Below are 24068 nucleotides of genomic sequence, written 5' to 3'. Positions count from 1 at the left end.
CTTGGAACCTAAGTAAACCTAAAGAATAATCTCTACAAAAATCAACACCATTTGTTGGACTAAAGACCTCAATCAACAAGTGAGATTCATGCCTAAACTTTTTGTCATATAATAAATGTAGTAGCCTTTTTAAATAATTCCAAACTAATGCTAATAATGTAGTGGACAAAAGGTTGTCGACATACCGTTATAAAGCAAAAGACCTGTTCGCAATAGGCTGTGCCTATTCATCCGATGGTAACATCCACTTCAGTCACTCAAAGAAATACAGTGAATGGCCAATCTTAATTTTGTAATGATCTTAGAGCAGCTCCAACAATAGATCCTTCATTAGAGTTCTAAATAATTTTTTTAAGTAAAATTAATCAAATTAAACATTTTAGATACTTGTTTAATTTCAACCTCTCCAATGGTAGAACCTATGAAAGGTTCTAAATTTCAAAAATTGGAATATTTGTAATAATAGATTACTTGCATCAGAAGGTATACTTAAAAAACTTATAATTATTGAATTACATAAAATGGAAATTAACTTGACATAAAAACATATAACATAAATTGAGAAAACATAAATAAAACTAAACGATTAATATTCATTTTGCGTACCAAATTTACGCCATATATGCTCAACCAAATCATTTTTCAATTGTTCATGTATGTTGCGGTCACGTAGTCGAGTTCGAATTGCCATCAAATTGGACGTATTTGAAGGCATATCTGTAGAATACCCGAAATCTACATGTGAACTTCGGTTTGATTCCGGTTGTGCGAATTGTGATAGATCAAATTGAGTGTGCCGATCTCGTTCGTCTTCCACTATCATATTGTGCAATATGATACATGCTCTCATAATCTTGCCGATTTTTGCCTTATCCCAAATAAGAGCTGGGTTTCTAACAATGGCAAATCGAGCTTGCAAGACTCCAAAAGCACGCTCGACATCTTTACGGACAGATTCTTGTACCGTAGCAAATAAGGATGCCTTTGGAGTTTGGGGAAGTGAAATAGATTGGATAAAAGTTGACCAGTTCGGATAAATACCATCGGTTAGATAGTAAGCCAAATGATACTCGTGTCCGTTGACAAAGAAATTCACTTTTGGAGCTCGACCTTGTAATATATCATCAAAAACCGGTGACTTGTCAAGAACATTGATATCGTTTGAGGTACCTGGAGGTCCAAAAAATGCGTGCCATATCCAAAGATCTTGTGAAGCAACTGCCTCTAAAACGATTGAAGGTTTTCCAGATCCACGTGTATATTGTCCTTTCCAAGCGGTTGGACAATTCTTCCACTCCCAATGCATACAGTCGATGCTTCCTATCATCCCAGGAAATCCGCGAATCTCTCCAATATCGAGTAGTCGTTGGAGATCTTGTGGTGTCGGTTTTCTGAGATATTCATTTCCGAACAAAGTTATGATTGCTTCGACAAAATTTTCTAAGCATGAAATTGCAGTACTTTCACCAAGACGGAGGTATTCGTCAACCGCATCAGCCGCACAACCATATGCCATCATACGAATTGCTGCCGTGGCCTTCTGTAGTCCAGAGAGACCGAACCTTCCGGTAGCATCTCTTCTTCGTTGAAAGAATGGAACTTCATTGGCGAGTCGAGTAACAATATGCATGAACAAGGATTTGTTCATTCTAAACCGGCGTCGAAATATCTGATTAGGATATGTTGCATTTTCACAAAAATAATCATTCCATAGGCGGTTGTGACCGTCTTCACGATCTCTGTCAATATAGGCTCGTTTTTTCTTTGACTTTGTTGCTTGTTGACGAACGGTTAGATTTTCGAATTCTTCATTGAAAGCTTGTTCCATACTTTCATTCAATGCTGAATCGAACGTTTCTTCGATTGTTTCCTCAAAAATATCATAGGAAGAAGATGCCATTTTTCTTAGTAAAGAGTATAAGAAGAAGAAGATGATATAGGGAATTCTTAGTAAAGAGTAGAAGAAGAAGATGATATAGAGAGAATTATCAGGTTTGTAATAAACTTTGTGCTATGCAATGTGAAATATATAGACAAAGCTTGACGTGTATACTATAGAAATTGGTGGTGCATAATAAAATGGAATACAATTCTAAAAAGTTTACAAAATGCTAGAATATGGAATGGAGTACAATGAAAATGCTAGATAGAATATGGAAATTTAAAAAGTTTACAATTTGTGGTGCCAAATTAATTGGAATACAATTCTAAAGTAAGTTTACAAAATATCTCCTACTCTATTTGATTATTGTAACAAAGTTTATTATTGTAACAAAATTCTTGGACCGCAAGTTTACAATTGGATTATCCTAAAATATCTCCTACTCTATTTGATTGTAACAAAAGTTTATTATCTTTCTTTTTTTTCTGGAGTTTAGGTGTTATAACAATGCGTATTATGCAAAAACAGTTCAATTATTATCTTGTTCGATGATGATTTTAGACTAAATATTACAGCATAGATGTTTGAGAGACACTGTCTAATGTTGCAGAGAGAAACGGTGACTTGTCATTCTTGGAAACTTAGAACAGTCCTTGGAGAGGTAACTTGTAGCTGCCATGCGATCTAATAAGAGAAAGCCCATAAGATTAGATTAGATAGCAAAAGAAACAAACTGACTCCAAAAACAAAAACAGAAACAAACTGACACCAAAGACAAATACATAAACAAACTGACTCAACAAACTGACACCAAAGACTGAAACCAAAGACTGACTCTATCACTTAAGATAACATATCAATTATTAGTTTGTTCTTTAAAGCCACTTCAGTCTCACTAAGATGCTCTTTGTTAGCAAGGAGAGCCTCCAACATATGTTGCTTATTAAGCTTGTCCTTCATTTCAAAGTCTTGCTTCTTCAGTTCATGATCCTGCATCTTCAGTTCATGATCCTGCTTCCTTATCTCCAACATACCTTGCAACTTCTCCACAGTGTTGCTGCTGGTAGCTTCCATCTGTTTGGCACTCAGTTGCGCCTTCAACCTCGACTTTGCCTTCTTCACACCTTCAGGACGAGCCTCTTCTTCATCTACATGGCTCGACTTTGACTGGACAGAAGCTTGAGAACCATCTTCAAACTTCCTTCTTTTTGACTTGCTGTTATCAGTCCCGAAAGTTGCCAGCCACTTCTGTTCATATTTTAGCTCCCTCCAGCAATGCTCTAGTGTGAACTTGGCACGGTAATCATGATGATAGATTTCATTAGCAAGCTTCATTACATCATTGTCATTCTGCCCGCTTGACTGCTGACTTGTTGCAGCACGTAAGGAGCCAACAAACTTGGAGACTTGGTCACTGATCTTGGACCACCTTTGCTTACAGTTGCCAACCTCTCTATCTGCCATACCAACAAGCTGAGGACTTGCGTTGAAGTAAGCTCCGATTCTTTTCCAAAAGGAGCCAGCCTTTTGCTCATTCCCGGTGACCGGATCTTTGCTTGTGTTAAGCCAAGCACTTATGAGCACCACATCTTCCTTCCGTGACCACTTCTTTCTGCCTCTTCTGTCTTCAGTTGTCTCTTCAGCTTCAGTTGGATCATTAGTGAACTGGGAACTTAAAAAAGGAACTTCTGAAGATCCAAAAGCTACGTTTTGTGAGACAGGATCACACTGTTGGCTAGTTAAAAGATCCAGGAACCCGGAAGACTGAGTAAATGGATTTGGAGAATCCATTACTGCTTTCTGGTTGAGAAAGGAGAAGGAGAGAGTGAAGTAATGGAGAGAAAGAGATGAAGAAGGACGACCAATGAAGAGACAAAGAGATGAAGAAGGACGAGCCTCTATTGCTTTCATTTATAACCGGGTGAGTGTGTTTAAGAGCAATAAAGACTTACCTAATCGAAGAACAACCAAGCATTGATCACATTAGGTTACTTAATTTGATAAGACAGTCCTAATTAAAGCTAACTACCAAGAAACTAGACTCTACCAAGCATTGATCACTTAAGTAAATTAAAGCTAACTACCAAGACCGTAAATGAATGCTAACTACCAGAAGATAAGGTGTGATCTGAAACAAACCTGATTTAGTTGCTTGAGACATTAAGTTATAATCGCCATGCTAGCTCTCCCATCTGCTGTTTCTTGTAGACATCATGCGTTTCCTCAAACACAAAACAAGTGAGAAAACTTTTAATATATGAAACGGTAATATATATATATAGACTACAATGATCACAAATCGTTATTATCAATATATACAAAACGCCCAATCTACCAGAACATATCCAGCTCTTGTCATCTAAAAACTAAGCCAACTAATCAAAATTCCAATTAGATGATCACCTGAATCGAACCTAGGAACCTGACTCCAATTAGATGATCACATGATCTTCACCCCGATCCAGACGAGCTAACGCTTGAAACAGAACCCGATCCACACACCGATCCATATACCGATCTGTTCACCTGATCGTTAGAGAGCGATGGGAGGGGAACATGGTGAGATTTCTTCTCGTCGGAGAAACCAGAGGGTCCGGCGAATTCGTTGTTTGAAGGAGAAACACACCTCCGCCGTACATGGCTGCCGGAGAGCTCCTCGGAAGGTTTAAATACAAAGGGATTCTCTGTAATCTCGGGTTCAACAGATCGAGAGAGACAAAGAGTTTTGGCGTAATCGCCGAAGTTCATCGAGCAAAGAGAGAGAGATTTTTCCGCGAAATCAGAAAGAGAGAGAGAGAGAGAGAACAATTGAGTTTAAAAAAAAAAAAAAAAAAATAAAACAAATCAGACAATGACACGTATTGGCATAGATGTGGTTCCAAAACATCTAAATTTAGAACCATATCTACCTAATTTTTCTCTTTCTGATTTAATTTTGGGCATTTAATTAGATAGAACCATATCCTAAATTTCTCTTAGATACACCATTGGACCTGCTCTTAACCTTTTCCGTTTTGACAACATAATAATACATGTTACCCCTGCCAGTTTTATCGTCATGAAAAAAAACAGGAATTTCAAACAAAGTTGTTCCAAACAAAAGAATCTTTATAGCATAAACAGTAACAGTAAAGTTTAGTTCCCTTAAAGATAAAACAAAAAAAAGGGATAAAACAAAAACAATAGACCACCATCTGTTTGCACCAAGTTATTGGTAACCAAATGGCAGAGAATATAAGATCTAAGGAATCCATTTCCGAGTAAGACTGATAACAAAAGAAAGAAAAGATGACTATCTTGCTGTGTAACATCAACTTTTATCACAAATTTACACAATCTTCCCCAATCTGATATCTCACTAAACCAACTATTAGCAAGTAGTAAAGAAAAAAAGGTCTATGGAAGCACCTTTCGAAAAATCTTGCTTTGGTTTGCTTTGATTTGGAGCTACAAAGAAAAACATTTAATACTAGATTCATGTAGATTTCCCTCGCGATATGCAACCAGTGATAAATGTTACCACGTAAAGCAAATGGGACCTATTTGCTTTTACCTCTTATTTAAAAATAAAGAAAGAACAAACTGTATAGAAAAAGAAGCAGGAGCTGGATACTGGTGCTATGAGAGTGATCTTTGTCGATAAAAGTAGCCTTTAACGAGACTGATTGAGAGAGGCTTTGTCCTTTTGGCTTACTCTATGGGCACCTTAAGTTACTACGGATGGGGTGGATTCCTGTTCTCCTAAACATACGTGGAATTCACTTAATGGATATATTTCATCCGTACACCTTCAGAACCACACAAAATCAACAAAACTTTTTTAAGATCCACTACTCAGTTAAGAATAGTAAAAAGGAAAAGTTAAATCAAATCTTGCTTTGTTTTTTTATACGAGACCAAGCCAACTCATCTAAGGATGAGACACAGAAAACTAAAAAAGGAACATCATTAGGACATGATTAATCCTGATCTCTTAGCTTGGGTTATTAACTCATGATTTGATATTTTTTTGTTTTTTTTTTATACTTTCGGCTAAAAGACCTCTTATATCTCTTGTTTAAAAGACAGTTTTTAGTTTTTCTTAGTTAAAATCTAAAAAAAACTAAGAACGTCTCTTAACCGAAGCTAAAAACTCTAGTTAATAAATTAAAATATGAATCTAAAGCATGTGCATAGCTTGATGATTTCTTCCAAGTGAAGGTACATATATTAGAAGCCTTAATACCGAAAGACAGTGAGATATTATCTGAATATTGTGCTGCTGTGTCAAATTTGATAGGGAAAGTTCATGGCTGCTCCAGTTGAAAGCTCATGGGTCCTTGGAAGCAATTCAGGGAGATTTGATTTGCTAAAGCCACATGGCAGCAACTGGTATGATGGACCCCATTTTCTATAACAAAGTATATGAAGCTGCAAATTAATTTAATAAAAACAAGACACTAAAAGTCAAGGACATTAGTGTGTGCTTGATCTTTATAGCTTGTTCATCAAACCATAATTAAGAATTTTTTAATAAAAACAATCTTCCTCATTAAATATAAGATAAATTGAAACCTTACCTTTACTCTATATATACCAGGTCCAACAGAAACCTTGATCTCCACAAATCTATCTTAAACTCCATGTATGTTCCCACCATGAAACAAACTAACATCTTCCAAGATATTCTTGTAAGTTGTTACTCAAGAAGATTACTACTTGAACAATCACCAAGTCCGACACCGTCCCCATATGTAGAAGATAACAACTTTGATGCAAATGTTGTTATGGTCCTATCAGTCCTCTTGTGTGCATTCCTTTGCTCACTTGGACTCAATTCTATAATAAGATGTGCCTTGATGTGCTCCAGTTTAGCACCATCGGAAGCTGATAACAACCAAACAGCAGCTCGCATGACCAACACAGGAGTCAAACGGAAAGCCTTGAAGAGTTTCCAGACAATAAGTTACGCTGCTGATCTGAATCTTCCTGGCCTAGACACAGAGTGCGTCATATGTCTCTCAGAGTTCGTATCCGAAGAGCGTGTGAAGCTGCTGCCGACATGCCACCATGGATTCCATGTCCGGTGTATAGACAAGTGGCTTAGTTCACATTCATCATGTCCAACGTGCAGACACTGCCTCGTGGAGACCTGCCAGAAGATTGCCGACTGCAGCCAAACAAGGTCGTTGAACCCTCCTCAACCACCACAAGACAGCATCATCGTGCAAATAGCACCACTACAACCAGAAAGATGGATACGCTGTTTTAGGTGACACTAGTCACCTAGAGATAGTAGCAGTTATCTTGTTTAAAACTACTATGTGTTTAGAATTAGTCAAGATCACTAGCGGTCTACAAGTTTAGCAATTCTACTGTAAAACTGTAAATATTACGAGAAATGTTACTTTTTCGCATCTTGATGTGACCTCCTAAAATGTTTTAAAGTTTCACAATTACAGGCCAATGAAACATTTTACATGACATGTAATTTTATATTATAGAGCGAAGGAATATATATAGAAAGAAACAGAAGTCCAAACGTGCAGGTTGGTGAGAGGGCGAATCACATAAACAAATAGTTGAGCGGAGGTGGCCAATACGCTAGGTCAACTAAGAATTAAGAAGTTTTAAGGCTATTAAAGTAAGGCTCTGCCACTAGCTTACAATTTTTTACTGATTATCATATGGGTTTAGTGCTCTTTCATGCAAAGGCATATAACTATAACGATGTATATAGCATTCCGAAAGTAGAAGAAGACCGCTTCTTGTCTTGCTAGTTAAGTGAGTGATCACCATAAGGACATATAAAAATGTGACAACACGAAGCGCCAGAGAAAATGGTCTAAAGCCCACAATTGAGAGAAACATCCACTATAACAAAGAGAGAGGTCACAACTCACAAGTATAACAAACGCAAAAATGAATGGAGGGTCCGAGCACGAATCCATCACATGGTCAAATCAAAACAACTATACGCGGGGCTGGTTTGATGTTTTGGGTTTAGGACATTAAATACACATTTTTGTCTAAAATAATCTTAAAAATCCCCTAATATTGCTCAAAAAATCAAATGAGCTAAAAGAGACATGCACCCAGACAGCAAGAAACCAAACAACAACCTAGTAACATGTCAAAACTACAATGAAAATCGACAGGGTAATTACTAAAAGTCGCCATGTAAAATAATATTCCGGCAGCTGCAGCGTTTAAACAACCGGATGCAACGTCCAAGACGAACTCCTTCTAGCAATTGACGTATAGTTATTGCACCTATAAAAGGCTTAATGGTGCTAACACTTGAAGATGCTCCTAAAGCTATTCCTACGATTATCAAATGAACCACAATCCCTGATTCCAATACATGAGTTAGGAGCTTGCGTCTAATATTATTGTGATCATGTTGCCTTTGATTATGAACATGAATCAGATCACCCTTCTTGTTTTCTTCTTCTTTATTTTCAAAGGCTATACTCTTCAATCTTTTCATATAAGATGAAGCGAAGGATTCAATCATGGTTAGGATCATAGCAGACATGGATACAACTCCAACCATCGGGAAATCACCCCAAGCTGGCTCATCTCCAAGGCAAGAACTAGTGAGGCTCTCTATGGCATCAGGAAGAATGTGGAGGAAAGGGGCGATGAGGCAGATTGAGCCGGTAACGAGGCTAAAATAATTTGAAATCTTCAACTAGATCGAGGCCAAAGATTGGTGAACAAACACCAAAAACTCCAACGATTAATGTTGAGAAGATAGCTATGATCTTATACTTAAGTGTCGTAGCTGAATTTACAGGAACAGAGCAACTGAAGTCGTTTTCTTCCTCGGCAGCCGCGGAGACTAGAAGAGGTAGAACAAGCAAGTAGATAACCAAACGCGAAAGCAGGGTGTTTCCCAGTTTACTCATCTCTGTGTCCCTTACTATGGAAGGAGGGTTTGAGCTTTATGTTACCGTGATGCCCGGAATTAGGGTTCTTGCTTTATAAACGTGATGTCTGAAATATGTTAGTATACCTAAACATATATTATATTTTTCATTAAATTAATCATAAAATTAATAGTGTATAATTAATATTTTCATTCTTTACTTAAATAAAAAATACAGAATTATTTAATACTAATATATATGACAATTAATGATATTAATAATAAATATTTAATAACAATATGTGTATCCTCCATCATTTTGTTTACTTTTATACTAGGTGTTGATAAATTTTTTTAAAATGAAATTATTTAAAATGAAAGTTATTAATATTATATATATTTTATTATTTTTGACTAATATTTAATATAAAGTTGATTATTTAAACATAAAATTAAGAAAAAATAATAATTTTGTTTATTTTAAATTACATTTAATAATATATATGTAATATATTTAAAATTCGAGATAAATTTTTTTATCTATTTATTTTGGTTAAATTTATTAAATCAACTTGTATAAAATTACTAAAAAATCATATAAAAATTGTATAGTTATTAAAAATTATAACTAAATAATATTTATAAAATTTGTAGATATCTAAAAGAAATTAATGAAATTACGATTAACAATTTATTAATATTTTTTAAAAAGATGTAGAAAATTTTGAAAATATTAGTAAGAAAAATTGTATAATTATAAAAATACAATGAAATAATGTATTTTGAAATTTATAATGCATATTTCAATATATTTTTTTAGTGATGATTTATGAATTATTACCATATTTTAAAAAGTTTACCAAAAATATAAATCAACATTAAATGTAATGTATAAGTTATTGACATATTCTATAAAGTTTACCAAAAATATATGTCAGTAATAAATGTGATTGTCCATGTCATATTAACTATAAGCCATATCATCAATTTTGTTAGTCATGTCATCATTGTTTTTGTAAAAATAATTGTAGAGAGAACATGTGGCAAAATCACTTCGCAAATATAGTCTAGGAGATTATTAAAATTAATTAAATAATTACATTAACCATAAAATAAAATTTAAGATTTTTTCGTATATGTTATATTTTGAATATTTAAAACAACAATAAATTACTAAAATTGTTAAAATTTTGACATTAAAAATTTATGATCAATGGTAAAAACAATTAGGTGTTCTTTCAAATATGACTCAAAATTTCAAGTCAATCCCAAAAATAGCCTATGTTTTTTTTTTGAAACTTTGTTTTATCCTGTTTACCCTAGAAGTTTTAGTTATTCACGAATATGCCATTACTTTTTTTTCGAAAATAATACTTTAACCTTACCATCCTCATCTTCACCAAAACCATACCCAAAAACAAAAATCTGGAACTTAAAAAAATACCCATATTACCAAAAATAAACTGAAACACTCATATATACCTAATATATACTAGAAGTTTCGGGTTTTTGGATACCCTACTCGGGTATCGGGTTCGGGTCGGGTCGGATCCAAAACCCGCGGATCCTTCACAACAAGACCCAATAAGGTAAAAAGATCCGGCCAGTTTCGGATCGGGTCGGTTTTGGGTCAGATCCTCGGGCTTGGGTAAAATGCTCATGCTTAATGTAAAATAAACCTTCATTATATCATGCTCTAGTACTTTGTGAAATAAATAAAAGCATTGTACTTGTATGTATTACTTACTCTCTGTAACAGACTCTTGTTGCACCTTCAGAATTTTGTGTGTGATCCTTATTAAAGAAAATAGCAATAAGAATTTCTTAAATAACATATAGGTTGTGAGAATTCAGTAAAGATTAAGTTTTTTTTTTGGGCTTTTTGTGTGCTTAGATATTGGGCCTTGGCAACGAATAAGAACAGAAAAACTAATATCAAACTAAATAAATTGAGATTTACCAGAAAGATTCTGACTTGTGAGATCATTCTAGAAACCTAAAAGAGATCAGCAGCCGCAGCCGCAGCCGGAGAAACATGTCGAGCCGCTCGTCTTCTTCTTCTGCCCGCGAAGTAGAACTTCAGAAGGAAGCGAAAAGGCACGAGGTTGCTCTAGATGAATTGAGCTGTCTCTCTTCTTCTCGAAGTGTCTACCAGAAAAACGGAAACCTCTTCTTCCTCACCACTGCCAAGAAAGTGAAAATCGACGCGGAGAAACAACTAGACCACGCTAAATCTGAACTCGCCAAGATTCGTTCGCAGACACGATGAACAATACAGAGTGGAGTTCTTGCCTCTTGTCTTTTGCTTATTCTTATGTACTGCTTCACTTGTAGTTTGTTGATATCAATTTTCATTATAGTTGGAAAAGAACTTGAGCAATCGATTATCTTTCGAGTGTTAGTACTTAGTATATATGTCTACTTTGTCTTCAAGCCATGTATACGTCAAGTATTTGTAATGTATACTGGCTCAAGCAATGCCATATATACGTTAAAGTATTTGCTTGGCTTAGAGTTGGATGCAGAAAATGTTTTTCTATACAATCTTCTTGATGACACCATTGCAACAATGGGCGCATGAAAACTTACTTCTTTAGATTGTGTTGGAGTTGCAACCTCTCCGGTCTCTATGACAACATTTGACTAGTTCAACACCCGATCAGCAATTAGCAAATCAAATGTGATATTTGTCGTTAGAGGTGGGCACTTTACCCGATATCCGAAGTGGCATCCGATCCGAAAAACCCGAACTGAAATCCGAACCGAAGTAGCAAAATACCCGAACGGATATTGAATTATGAGAGATTGGATACCCGAACCCGAACGGATAATACCCGAACATGATGGTTATCCGAAGATAACCGAACATATGTATAATTAAGCTTATATTTCTACTTTACATCTCTCATTTTATAAAAAACATTTATATTGATACTACATATACTTTAAGTTCATATGATATATATACAATTACGAAAAAATGATTTGCTACTCATTTAAAATGCATGTTAAGTTTTTTACTTCAAAAATTAACAAAAAGTTACATAAAAATTTTAAAAACAATAACTAAATTAATGTCTTTTTAGTTTTAAAATGTTATGTCCAAATCTATTAATCATTCAATCTATTAAAAATAAAAAAAATAAGTTAAGTGAAATTTATATTTTTAAATACAAGAAATTTGAAAAATGGCAAATCTCCAAAATAACACCTTTTTAAGTTTATATCACAAAAATAGCACTCAAAAACTAAAATGACCAAAATAGCATTTTATCTTTTGAAAAATTTAAATTTTTTTATTTTTCAAAATTTGAAATCTTATTCCCAAAACCTCACTTCTCAACGCTAAACCCTAAAACCTAAACTCTAAACCCTAAACCCTAAATTTTAAACCCTAAACCCCACTCCTTGAGTGCTATTTTTGTGAATTTTGGCCTTGAGTGCTAGTTTGGGAACAAAAACTTGATTTAGTGCTATTTTGGTTTCTCTTTGAAAAATGAAAATTTAAATTTTTTTTTTCAAAATCTGAATATCCGAACCCGATCTGAAATCCGAATCCGAACTAAAAATACCCGAACCGATCCGAAGTACAGAAATATCCGAATGGGTTTTACACCTCTATACCGAAATACCCGAAAATCCGAAATATCCTATCTGAACCCGAACGGGTACCCAAACGGGTACCCGAACGGGTACCCGAACGGATACCCGAACGCCCACCCCTATTTGTCATAGTGAAATTGTGGGTAGTGACACCGATTGAAGGAGGAACTAATATCATCAAAAATAAGATTAACGTTTTTGATGTTATACGTACCAGCTATTGCTTTAGTCTGTGCAACTGCAACCATAACATCCATGGTCGAACCAGTCTCACACTGCTTAAGAGTCTCACCAATACACCTTCAAACTTGGAGCAAGTGCATACCCAACCTTGTCTCCCACAAGTGAGGATCAACTAACGTCCTCACTCTATAGGCAGCTTACAAAAGTTTCTGAATCTCTTATAACTAGTTGTTAGATTGTTCTATTCACGCAGTGTCAAGATGACATTCACATCTCCAAAGCAATGAAGATGCTGCTATTACCAACAACGTGCTGTGGTGGTACTTCAGCTTCGTTAGTGTTTGCAATCTTCTTCACCTCCTCAATAGTCCCCATTCTTCATAGATATAGTCAGAATAGAAGCAATCAAGTTGCCTCCGACGAAGAACGTCCAGCCATCCTTTTAAGTTTGAAGATAATGATGACAACAAGATTATATAGATTCAGTTTTTATCAGTTGTACTTGTATTTATATTTAAAATAACCAAAATACTTCTATTATATTTGCGGAAATAAATATTTGTTTTTTTTTAACAACGAGAAAAAATATTTAATTCGAATTATAAAAATTATAGTGTAAGAAAACTGAACCTGTTTTATTTTTTTTTAGTTGGTTCTTAACTTTTATGCAAAAATAAGCCAAATTTTATTATCTGGATGATTCATCAAACACATTTTAAACAAAAAAAATGTTAAACTAAAAATAGAATGAAAATTAAATTGAGCGAAAAAGAAAGAAAGAAAGATTCAAAAGACCGATTATCCAATAATGTAAATGAATAAATTATGCAAAAAAAAATTATAAAACAATACAAAAAACTTTTCAGACCGTTTAAACTGATGATGCATCCACATGTTCCCAGACCAGACAGACCCACACAGACTTCCACTCTCTTATCTCTCTCTCTCTCTCTGTAGTCCTCCAATGGCGGACCACGACGAGGAAGAGACCCACCACCATCAAAGACCACCGTATATCCCCAAAGAAACGGCCGTCCAAGCTTTAAACACCATAATCCAACTCCACTTCGAGAAAACCCTGGAGAAAAAACGAGCCATTGACAACCAAAAGAAGAAGCTCCACAACCTCTTCACCCTCTTCTTCATCTTCCTTGCCGTCGTCTTCGCTTCCCTCTCTCAACCCTCCAGCCGTCTCCAATGCCGCCATTGTTGGGCACCAATATGTTTCCTCTCTTTCTCTCACCTCATCTTCTACATCTCAGTGGCACAGACCCTACGTTGCATCAACGGGTTCAAGTACCAGCGTCGCTGCCATAAGCTAATTTTGGTTTATTTTGGTTTATCATTATTTATTGGTTTAGTTAAATGTATATATTACATCCGGTTTGTCCCGGTTAGCTGAGTAGCATCAAGTGTATATACGTGATCATTTGGTCACACATAAAAGTTAACAGAAAGTTTTCTTATTTTGTCTTCTTCTCTCTGTCATGCGATCCTCGTTTTCTCCATGATAGCTTGAGCAAGAAGCTCCAATTTCTGTTCGTTTGTTTTACTAAAATGGTATCAGAGCGTTGAGCACAGCTCAACATCGTTTTCTGGTTCGATCGAGCTCAGTTTCGAGGTTTTCTCCTCTGTTTTCTGTTTCGCTCGATCTTCGTTTTCTGGGTTTCTTTCTCCGATCGTCGGTTATCTCACGATGGTTGTTCATCTCCGTCGCGGTCGCCGTTCCGGTCGTTCCACACGTGCTGGTAGCTCGAATCCTCTTCCTGGTAGCTCCCCTTCTGTTCCTGAAGCCGTTGCAGCTCCGTCTTTTGAAGATTCGTTTGCTCTTGCCGCCGTTATGAACCCCGACAACGTTCACTCTCCGCTGTTTCTTCATCACGCGGATCATCCAGGCTTGCAGATCGTTTCCGTACAGCTTGATGGATCCAACTACACCCAGTGGTGTTCAGCCATGAAGATCGCTCTTGACGCTAAGAACAAAATCGCTTTCGTCGATGGTTCTTTACCTCGTCCTGAATCAGGTAACCCTCTGTTTAGGATCTGGTCACGCTGCAATAGCATGGTCAAATCTTGGCTTCTCAACTCTGTTACTAAACAGATCTATGGCAGTATTTTATCGTTTGATGATGCAACTGAGATCTGGGATGATTTGCATAATCGTTTTCACAAGACAAACTTGCCTAGAACTTTTCAGCTGATACAGCAGATCCAAGACCTCCGCCAGGGCTCTATGGATCTCTCCAGTTACTACACAACACTGAAGACTCTTTGGGACAATCTAGATGGTGCTGAGCCCGCTGAGATGTGCTTGTGTTGCAACACTTTCAACTGTGCCAGTCAACGTTCTGCCAAGGCAAAGGTCGAGCGGAGCCGTATCATTAAGTTTCTTTCTGGTTTGAGTGAAAAATACTCCATCATTCGTAGCCAAATCTTAATGAAGAAGCCCCTTCCTGACCTCGCTGAGATTTGCAACATCCTTGATCAAGACGATAGCCAACGACAGTTTAACTCTGTTGTTGCTCCTGCTGCTTTTCACGTTAGTCATGACTCAGCTTCGTCCTCTGCGTTGCTCCAGTCACCTAACTCAGCTCAGTCTCCTGGTATGGTTTCTAGTGATGCCAATGTCTCTCAGCCTGGCGCTTTGAATGCTTTTCACAAGAAACCAGGACCAATCTGCTCCCATTGTAACAACACCGGTCATGTTGTGGATCGTTGTTACAAACTCCACGGTTACCCAGTTGGTTGGAAGAAAGGTAAATGGGGTTCAGATAAGTCCAAATCATCTGCAGTGGCTGCAAATGTCTCTTCCCAGGATCGTCCCTCTCCTGTTTCTGGTCTGGATAATCTTGTTGGTCAGTTAAACAAAGATCAGATTCAGAACTTCATTGCCTACTTCAGCTCTCAACTTCAAACTAAGCCTACTGAGTCTGGTTCTATTAATGTCTCTCAACGTCATGATTCTTCTGGTATAACGTTTTCCTCCTCTACCTTCTGTTTTGTTGGTCTTTTAAGTCTCGCTAACTGCGTTACTGACTTACATACCTGGATCATGGACTCTGGTGCAACACACCATGTTTCACATGATAGAGGCGCTTTTCTTAGTCTTGATACCTCTGTTAATCATTTTGTGAACCTTCCTAATGGTTCAACGATTAAAGTTGGTGGTATTGGACAGATAAAGCTCACTGCAACTCTGGCTTTGCAAAATGTTCTCTTTTTACCGGAATTCAGATTAAATCTCATGAGCATCAGTTGTTTGACATCCGATCTTGGAGCTAGAGTGACATTTGATTCTGGCTGTTTTGAAATACAGGATCCTTCCAAGGGGTTGATGATTGGAAAGGGTAGACGGACAGCAAACTTATATGTATTGGATCTGGATGCTGCAGGACATACGGATTCAGCTGTTTCTTCTATTATTTCTAACGCTGTTGTTGATGCTTCTATATGGCACCAACGTTTTGGTCATTCTTCTTTTAAAAGACTTGAGCTTCTACAAGATGTACTTGGGATTTCTAAAGCTAAGAATAAAGGGTTGTTACACTGTGACATTTGCCATAGAGCTAAACAAAAGAAGTTATCTTATTCTTTAAATCCTAAGCTTTGCTCTCACCCTTTTGAGTTACTACATATCGATGTTTGGGGGCCATTTTCTGAGCCAACACAAGAGGGTTATCGCTACTTCCTCACAATAGTGGATGATCATACACGAGCCACTTGGATTTACTTATTAAAGCTGAAAAGTGACGTTCTTACGGTATTCCCGGAGTTTATTCAAATGGTGGAAAGACAGTATTCTGCTAACGTGAAGTCAGTACGCTCAGATAACGCACCTGAACTTCGTTTTGATGCGCTTTATAAAGCCAAAGGAATTGTTTCTTATCACTCTTGCCCTGAGACTCCTGAACAGAACTCAGTCGTCGAGAGGAAACATCAACACATCCTCAACGTTGCCCGTGCGTTGATGTTCCAGTCTGGAGTTCCTTTAACCTTTTGGGGCGATTGCATTCTTACCTCGGTATTTCTTATCAATCGGACACCTTCTCCAGTGATCTCAAACAAGACCCCATATGAGTTATTAACTGGTAAGCTCCCTGATTACACACATCTGAAGACATTTGGTTGTCTCTGTTATGCGAGCACTTCTCCCAAACAACGTCACAAATTTCAAGATAGAGCTCGTGCTTGTGTCTTTCTTGGCTATCCCTCTGGTTATAAAGGTTATAAACTGATTGATCTTCAGAGCAACTCTGTCTTTATTTCTCGGAATGTGGTCTTTCATGAGGAGTTATTTCCTTATCTCCAAGCGTCTTCTCCTACTGGATATGAGGACTTCTTTCCTCGGTTATACAGTCCTTCGTCTTCAGTGCCGTCTGTACCCTCCCCCAGCTCCCCTGTTGCTTCTATTCCTCAAGTAATTCCAGATGAGGTCTCTCTTCCGGCTAAACGAGTTTCACGACCACCAAGTCATCTTCAAGACTATCATTGCTCTTCTGCAATATCTTCTACAGAACACCCTATCTCAAACGTTCTGTCTTATGCTGCTTTATCAGATCCTTATATGATCTTCATCAACGCGCTTAACAGCATCCCTGAGCCTTCCTCTTATGCCCAGGCTGTCAAGTTCAAAGAATGGTGTGATGCAATGGGGATTGAGATTACAGCTTTAGAGGACAATGAAACTTGGATCATTTGCTCTTTACCTGAAGGAAAGCAAGCAGTGGGTTGCAAATGGGTATTCAAGATCAAACTAAACGCTGATGGAACAATCGAACGCTATAAAGCACGCCTTGTAGCAAAGGGGTACACTCAACAAGAAGGCTTGGATTATGTTGAGACTTTCTCTCCTGTTGCAAAGGCAGCTACTGTGAAGCTTCTTCTTGCGGTTGCAGCTGCCAAAGGTTGGTCTTTAACTCAACTTGACATCTCTAATGCATTCCTTAACGGGGATCTAGAGGAAGAAATCTATATGACTCTACCACCTGGATACTCACCAAGACAGGGGGAATCATTTCCACCTGACGCTGTTTGCAAACTGAAGAAATCACTTTATGGTTTGAAACAAGCTTCTCGTCAATGGTTCCTGAAATTTTCAGAATCTCTACTCCAGTTGGGTTTTACTACTTCTTCCGGTGATCATACGCTATTCACCAAACACGCTGGTAATGTCTACATGGCTGTACTGGTTTATGTTGACGACATTATTATCGCAAGCAGTTGTGATCATGCTACAGAACTTCTCAAGAGTGCTCTGCAAGCATCCTTCAAGCTCAGAGATTTGGGGCAACTTCGTTACTTTCTTGGTCTGGAAATAGCTCGTTCATCTGCTGGCATTACTTTGTGTCAACGAAAATATATTCTTGATCTCCTTACAGAGACTGGATTACTCGGGTGCAAACCTGTCTCCATACCCATGGATCCCAGCATAAAACTTTCAACAGAGGATGGTGATCTCCTGGAGAACGCAGTGATTTATCGTCGCCTCGTAGGGAAACTTCTCTACTTGACATTCACTCGACCTGACATCACCTTCGCCGTTCATAAGTTATGTCAATTCACTGCCTCTCCTCGTGCACCACATCTTCACGCAGCTTATAAGGTCCTACATTACTTAAAAGGCACCATTGGACAAGGTCTTTTCTACTCTTCTACTTCTGATATGAAGCTCTCTGCTTTTGCGGATGCGGATTGGGGAACTTGTCCCGACACTCGTCGAAGTGTCTCAGGCCTTTGTATGTTCGTTGGTCCAGCTCTAGTTGCTTGGAAGTCAAACAAACAAGAGACTGTTTCTTGTTCTTCTGCGGAATCGGAATATAGGGCCATGGCTGAGGCTGTCAAAGAAATGATTTGGTTTCGGAACCTTCTGCAAGATCTTTGGGTCGACAATCCAGGTCCAGCTCCTCTGTTCTGCGACAACACCGCTGCCATTCACATTGCCAATAACGCCGTGTTTCATGAAAGAACCAAACACGTTGAACGTGATTGCCATGTTGTTCGTGAGCGGGTTAAGTCAGGTATGATCAAGACTCTACACGTCCGTTCGGAGAATCAGCTAGCCGACATTTTAACTAAACCTCTTTACCCTGGTCCCTTCCGTCATCTATTAAGCAAGATGGAGTTCATCAACTTATATGCTCCATCTTGAGGGGGAATTTTGGTTTATTTTGGTTTATCATTATTTATTGGTTTAGTTAAATGTATATATTACATCCGGTTTGTCCCGGTTAGCTGAGTAGCATCAAGTGTATATACGTGATCATTTGGTCACACATAAAAGTTAACAGAAAGTTTCCTTATTTTGTCTTCTTCTCTCTGTCATGCGATCCTCGTTTTCTCCATGATAGCTTGAGCAAGAAGCTCCAATTTCTGTTCGTTTGTTTTACTAAAAGCTAACTCTCGGCCTCGCCACGGAGAAGCTTCGCTTCGTGAAGACAGTGGCAGCTACCGCTGTTGGTGAGGAGGAGATCTCAGCCGCCGCTGCTGCGGGGGATCTGGAAGTGCCGTATCAAGAGCTGTCGGAGAGTTATTTGGGGAAGTTTAAGAGGAATTGGGCTCTTTATTTTGGGTTCTTGATCCTTCTCTATGCTTTCTTGGTTTCTTTCTCTGTTGTAGTCCTCTGTTTCTGATCTAAACTCAAAGGGCATTTTAGGTAATTCTTTGATTTTAGAAAATTCCTTTTTGTTTCGTATCACTAATCAGAATTACATAACAAAAAGGTCGATTCCACTTTAGATTATATTGTTATTCATCTAGAAAGGCATCTCGGTTTTAACATAGCAATTCTCAAATACAGTAGTCTGTTGAGGCTGGTAACAAATAAGACTAGTAGTGCAAAGGTAATGTTAGAGGTTCTTTTAACCGAAAATGGTTGCCAAAAAAAAAAAAGTTCTTTTAACCGATTTGATGATTGCCCAAAAAGAAAAACGAAGAGTCCAAAATTTTCTGATTTGCTTGAGAAAACAATAGCTTCGTGTTTTCTTTTTTGAAAAAGAGAGTCGATATAAGCATTACAGCTACGATAAATACTGATCGAACAAAAAAACCTAAATATTTTCGAAGATTACAAAGATGTTCAAAATTTAAAGAAGGTAATGTTGGAGGTTCTGAATTCATAACATTTGCATTACTGAGAATTATTCAAGTTATGTCTTATTCAAGAAAAAGGGTTTTTGATTGGCCCATAATAAACCTTACACTCTGTTTCTTTAGCTATCCACATTTTTAAAGGCCCAAAACAATCAAGTCAAGCTACTAATATCATTAAAAAGTATTTTTTTTTTTTTTTTTTTTAGTATTTTCACTTTTTGTATATTATTAAAAGACCGAGTGTGATCGGTGGTGAGTGATCTTCGTGTATAAACTCGTTGGAGGTGGTTCTAATTCATTTATGGAAGTTGGGGACTAAAGGTCCTAACCGGATGTAGCGGTTCGTTAACACCATGACCGGATCAATTGAGTGTGTTCTTGATTTGTTTGTGAAGTTCGCCGGAATCAATCGGAGGCGGAATTGACGGAACTCAATTCCTCAACAAGAGTCAATATAAACATTCGATAAACACTGAATGAACTCAGAGCCGTGCTTAGCATGTATCAAAAAAGGCTTTCGCCTCAGCCTCCCTTCTAAATATAAATATTTTGGGGCCCTTAAAATCTGAAGTTCATTGTAGCATAGTGGTTCTTCTAGGTATATATGAGCACATGAATGTCAAGTTCGACCCTCCCAAGTTTCAGAATTATTTTTTCTATAAAATTAGGCTTCTTAAAAAAAAATTTATGTTAAAATACTGTTGTTTTTAAAATTTGCCTTGAGCCCCACTTACTCTAGGCACGCCACTGAATGAACTAAAAACCTCAAAATATTTAGGAAAATTATAAAGATGTTCAAATTTCGATTGAAAGAAGGTAATGTTGGAAGTGATTCATAGCACTTGCATTAGTGAGATATTCTTCTAAGAGACCAAAAAGGGTTTTTGATTGGCCCATAATAAAACGTTACACTCTGTTTATTTAGCTATTCACATCTTTTCTAAAGGCCCAAAACAATCAAGTCAAACTACTAAAATCCCCAAAAATAAAAAGAATTATTAAATACGACAAAATATTTTCACTTTTTGTATAATTAAAAAGACAGAGCAGCAACAGCTTTACGCTCACAGGACAAGCGAGAAGAGAAGAAGAAAACAAACACCGACTTTCATAGAAATCGCAGACAGAGAAATCCCTCCATCGTTGAATCTCATCTCCAATCTGAATTTCGATGCCTTCCCGTAGAAGAACTCTCCTCAAAGTCATCATCCTCGGCGATAGCGGGTCCGTCAACTCTCTCTCTCTCTGCTTCTTTAGTGTTTTCGATGTAATCTTTAATTGGATTCGATCTGAATTAGGCTGATCTCTTAGATGTTTTGTTTATTTCTTGTTATGAAGCTACTTGGAATTAAATTAGTAAAGTTGTAAACTTGTAATCAATTAAAGATCTCATCAAATGGAGTTTATTGTCTGTGGTGATTCCGTTCATTTAAGTTATAATTCTCATTGATTGATTTTTGCAGGGTGGGGAAGACCTCTTTGATGAATCAGTATCCTAAGCTGTGTGTTAATGGTGTTTTAACTGGAAGCTACAATGGAATCTGTTCCTTTCTTTCCTGAGTTATATAGATTAGTTTGTGTCCTTGTTTTACTTTAACACCACGTTTTCAGATATGTTAACAAGAAGTTTAGCAACCAGTACAAGGCCACCATTGGTGCCGATTTCTTGACTAAGGAAGTACACTATGAAGACCGCCTCTTCACTTTGCAGGTTTGTCTTGTCTCAGATTTTTTTTTTTTATCTTTGGGTAGATTGCACTTGGTATGAATGTCACTCCTAAGTGGCAGAACAAAGTTGATTACTTTATGAGCTTCTGGCTGATCTTTTTAGTCAATCTCTGCCTTTTTTTTGTTTGACCATAGATATGGGACACGGCTGGTCAAGAAAGGTTCCAGAGCCTTGGAGTAGCTTTTTACCGCGGTGCTGATTGCTGTGTACTTGTCTATGATGTCAACTCCGCCAAATCATTTGAGGATCTCAACAACTGGAGGGAAGAGTTTCTGATCCAGGTATGTGTGTATTCATGCTCCTTGCTCAATGAAAAGCATATTGCTTTAATGTTTGGTTATTGTGATTTTCACAGGCGAGTCCATCTGATCCAGAGAACTTCCCCTTTGTTGTCATCGGTAACAAAATCGATGTGGACGGTGGAAACAGCCGTGTGGTTTCAGAGAAGAAGGCTCGAGCTTGGTGTGCTTCGAAAGGAAACATCCCATACTATGAAACTTCTGCCAAAGAAGGCACCAACGTTGAAGACGCATTCATGTGTATTACCAAGAATGCAATGAAGAGTGGAGAAGAGGAAGAAATGTAAGTTTCTATGCTTTGATGGATCAGAGATTTTGTCTTAGAACTTGTGTTTATTATTGTTTTGATGATTGGTCTTAGGTACATGCCCGACACAATTGATGTCGGAACCAGCAATCCACAGAGGTCAACAGGATGTGAATGCTAAATGGATTCTTTTCCCTTTACTACTCTCCCCACCAGTCTCCGAGGTTTTTACCGTCTTGTAAATCTGTTTTGTTCTGTGGTAAATTATTGAAAAAAATAATAAAATAAACCATAACATTGTTGTTTACCGTTGTTGTTGTTGTTGTTGTCCATTACATTTATGAAAAGACTCGATGGTTTCGTTATTCTACAATTTTATCATGATTCATGAGATATCTCCCTTAGTGTAAGCTTGAAGACGACGACAATGGGATATATCATTAAATGAGCGAGTGATATCTCATTTAATTTACACTTGGGGATTTAACACTTTACGGGTAATAAAGAGTTAGCGACTTATATTCCTGAAATTTGTTTTCTAGTTACTGGAGTTTATCAAAGAGCAATACAACGAATATACAAGTTAGAAAACAATTCAAGTTGGAAGACAATAAGAGAAGAGATGGCAATTTGAAGGCTTGCCCCCAGGCTTGGCTCAATAAAGCTTGGTGCGGTTGGGTTTGGTCAGGCAAGATTCAGACCTAAATTTTTGCGGACCACACAGGAATGGACTTGACTTGAGCGGGTAGGGGTGGGCGTTCGGGTACCCGTTCGGGTTCGGGTCGGGTATTTCGGATTTTCGGATATTTCGGTATAGAGGTCTAGAACCCGTTCGGGTATTTTTATACTTCGGGTCGGGTTCGGGTATTTTTAGTTCGGATTCGGTTATTTCGGATCGGGTTCGGATATTTAGATTTTGAAAAAAAAAATTAAAATTTTCATTTTTCAAGTTTGTTGTATTTAAAAATATAACTTTCGGTTAACTAATTTTTTATTTTTAATAGATTGAATGGTTAATAGATTTGGACATAACATTTTAAAACTAAAAAAGCATTAACTTAGTTATTTTCTTTTTAATTTTGGATGTAACTTTTTGTTAATTTTTGAAATAAAAAACTTGATATGCATTTTAAATGAGTAGCAAATCATTTTTTCGTAATTGTATGTATATCATATGAACTTAAAGTATGTGTAGTATCAATATAAATATTTTATATAAAATGAGAGATATAAACTAGAAATATAAGGTTAATTATACATATGTTCGGATAGCTTCGGATATCCATTCGGGTTCGGGTATTATCCGTTCGGGTTCGGGTATCCAATCTCTCTTTATTCAATACCCGTTCGGATATTTTGCTACTTCGGTTCGGATTTCGGTTCGGGTTTTTCGGATCGGGTTCGGGTGCCACTTCGGATATCGGGTAAAGTGCCCACCCCTATGAGCGGGTACAGGCTTGGCGTGGGATGGGCCGGATTCGGACAATAAAGACCCGTGATGATCTTCATTTGAGAGAGAGAGAGAGAGAGAGAGAGAGAGAGAGAGAGAGAGAGAGAGAGAGAGAGAGAGAGAGAGAGAGAGAGAGAGAGAGAGAGAGAGAGAGAGAGATTCAATGCTAATATAGCCAATTTACTTTTATGTTAGCATCCTTCATAGTTTTTTTGTGTCAGACCGATTAGAGCATCTCCAACCCCACTCCATATTTTACTCCAAAATTAAAAAAATGGAGTGGGAAATGGAGTGTTGAACAAAAAATAAAAGCATTACTCTATAAATGGAGTAATCCTTTTATTTTTTGTTCACTACTCCATATCCCACTCAATTTTCTCAATTTTAGAGTAAAATATGGAGTGTGGTTGGAGATGCCCTAAACCTGATTGGAATGAGGTTGTGTCACAAGAGATAGATATCACACATGCTACATAAATGGATGGTTCCTGTAACTGTTGATGGGTTTTGTACCATTAAGCTCAAACCTCATGGAACTGTTGAAAAGTTAAGAGCTTGATTGCTTACTAAAGAGTTTGAACAAGAAGAGGGACTTGAAAATCTGGAAACGTTTAGTCCAATTGTAAGAACCTCTAACTATTCGTCTTACGCTTGACAATGCCACTGCTAAGGGCTGGACAATCAAGCAATGTCTTTAGTGCTTTTCTGCATAGTGATCTACAAGAACATGTATATA

At 37.3% G+C, this 24068-nt stretch overlaps 5 protein-coding genes across 6 annotated transcripts; 3 read left to right on the top strand and 2 right to left on the bottom strand.

Moving 5' to 3' along the window:
• Nucleotides 1-2567: 2567 nt before the first annotated feature.
• Nucleotides 2568-4527, bottom strand: LOC103846636 (glutathione S-transferase T3). Its single transcript, XM_033277947.1, has 3 exons — nt 4286-4527; nt 4022-4104; nt 2568-3675 (listed from the first exon to the last, which is right to left on the bottom strand). The coding sequence occupies exons 2-3, from the start codon at nt 4041-4043 to the stop codon at nt 2726-2728; spliced, it is 972 nt and encodes a 323-aa protein (XP_033133838.1). The 5' UTR covers nt 4044-4104; nt 4286-4527; the 3' UTR covers nt 2568-2725.
• A 1926-nt stretch (nt 4528-6453) lies between these two features.
• LOC103832955 (RING-H2 finger protein ATL78) lies at nt 6454-7299 on the top strand. Its single transcript, XM_009109064.3, has one exon. It carries the CDS (start codon nt 6505-6507, stop codon nt 7135-7137), a length of 633 nt encoding a protein of 210 aa, XP_009107312.1. The 5' UTR covers nt 6454-6504; the 3' UTR covers nt 7138-7299.
• A 728-nt stretch (nt 7300-8027) lies between these two features.
• On the bottom strand, nt 8028-8772 carry LOC117127379 (probable zinc transporter 12). The gene is made up of 2 exons (XM_033277513.1): nt 8659-8772; nt 8028-8555 (listed from the first exon to the last, which is right to left on the bottom strand). The coding sequence occupies exons 1-2, from the start codon at nt 8770-8772 to the stop codon at nt 8028-8030; spliced, it is 642 nt and encodes a 213-aa protein (XP_033133404.1).
• Nucleotides 8773-10673: 1901 nt separating this feature from the next.
• Nucleotides 10674-11268, top strand: LOC103832954. The gene has a single exon (XM_009109063.3). The coding sequence runs from the start codon at nt 10768-10770 to the stop codon at nt 10999-11001; it is 234 nt and encodes a 77-aa protein (XP_009107311.1). The 5' UTR covers nt 10674-10767; the 3' UTR covers nt 11002-11268.
• A 2612-nt stretch (nt 11269-13880) lies between these two features.
• On the top strand, nt 13881-22268 carry LOC103832953 (ras-related protein RABG3e). 2 transcript variants are annotated; one of them, XM_009109062.3, is made up of 6 exons: nt 20597-20831; nt 21071-21097; nt 21219-21318; nt 21471-21617; nt 21692-21918; nt 21997-22268. In XM_009109062.3, exons 1-6 carry the CDS (start codon nt 20779-20781, stop codon nt 22061-22063), a joined length of 621 nt encoding a protein of 206 aa, XP_009107310.1. In that variant the 5' UTR covers nt 20597-20778; the 3' UTR covers nt 22064-22268. The 2 variants fall into 2 exon arrangements, with proteins under 2 accessions (XP_033133837.1, XP_009107310.1); XM_033277946.1 differs by lacking the exon at nt 21997-22268 and having other exon boundaries at nt 13881-20831; nt 21071-21318; nt 21692-21907.
• The last annotated feature ends 1800 nt before the right edge of the window (nt 22269-24068 follow it).

Source organism: Brassica rapa, chromosome A08 (assembly GCF_000309985.2).
Source record: "Brassica rapa cultivar Chiifu-401-42 chromosome A08, CAAS_Brap_v3.01, whole genome shotgun sequence".
Taxonomy (NCBI): Eukaryota; Viridiplantae; Streptophyta; class Magnoliopsida; order Brassicales; family Brassicaceae; genus Brassica; species Brassica rapa.
This window is presented reverse-complemented; position numbering and strand designations above follow the sequence as displayed.

Excerpts from the sequence above, each read along its gene's own strand:
- LOC103832953 (XM_033277946.1), top strand. The coding sequence starts at position 14,215 with ATGGTTGTTCATCTCCGTCGCGGTCGCCGTTCCGGTCGTTCCACACGT.
- LOC103832954 (XM_009109063.3), top strand. The coding sequence starts at position 10,768 with ATGTCGAGCCGCTCGTCTTCTTCTTCTGCCCGCGAAGTAGAACTTCAG.
- LOC103846636 (XM_033277947.1), bottom strand. The coding sequence starts at position 4,043 with ATGTCTCAAGCAACTAAATCAG. Across the intron at positions 3,676-4,021 it reads GTCTCAAGCAACTAAATCAG|TAATGGATTCTCCAAATCCA; the intron begins GTTTGTTTCAGA and ends ACCAGAAAGCAG.
- LOC103832955 (XM_009109064.3), top strand. The coding sequence starts at position 6,505 with ATGTATGTTCCCACCATGAAACAAACTAACATCTTCCAAGATATTCTT.
- LOC117127379 (XM_033277513.1), bottom strand. The coding sequence starts at position 8,772 with ATGAGTAAACTGGGAAACACCCTGCTTTCGCGTTTGGTTATCTACTTG. Across the intron at positions 8,556-8,658 it reads ACTTCAGTTGCTCTGTTCCT|TTGAAGATTTCAAATTATTT; the intron begins GTAAATTCAGCT and ends GCCTCGATCTAG.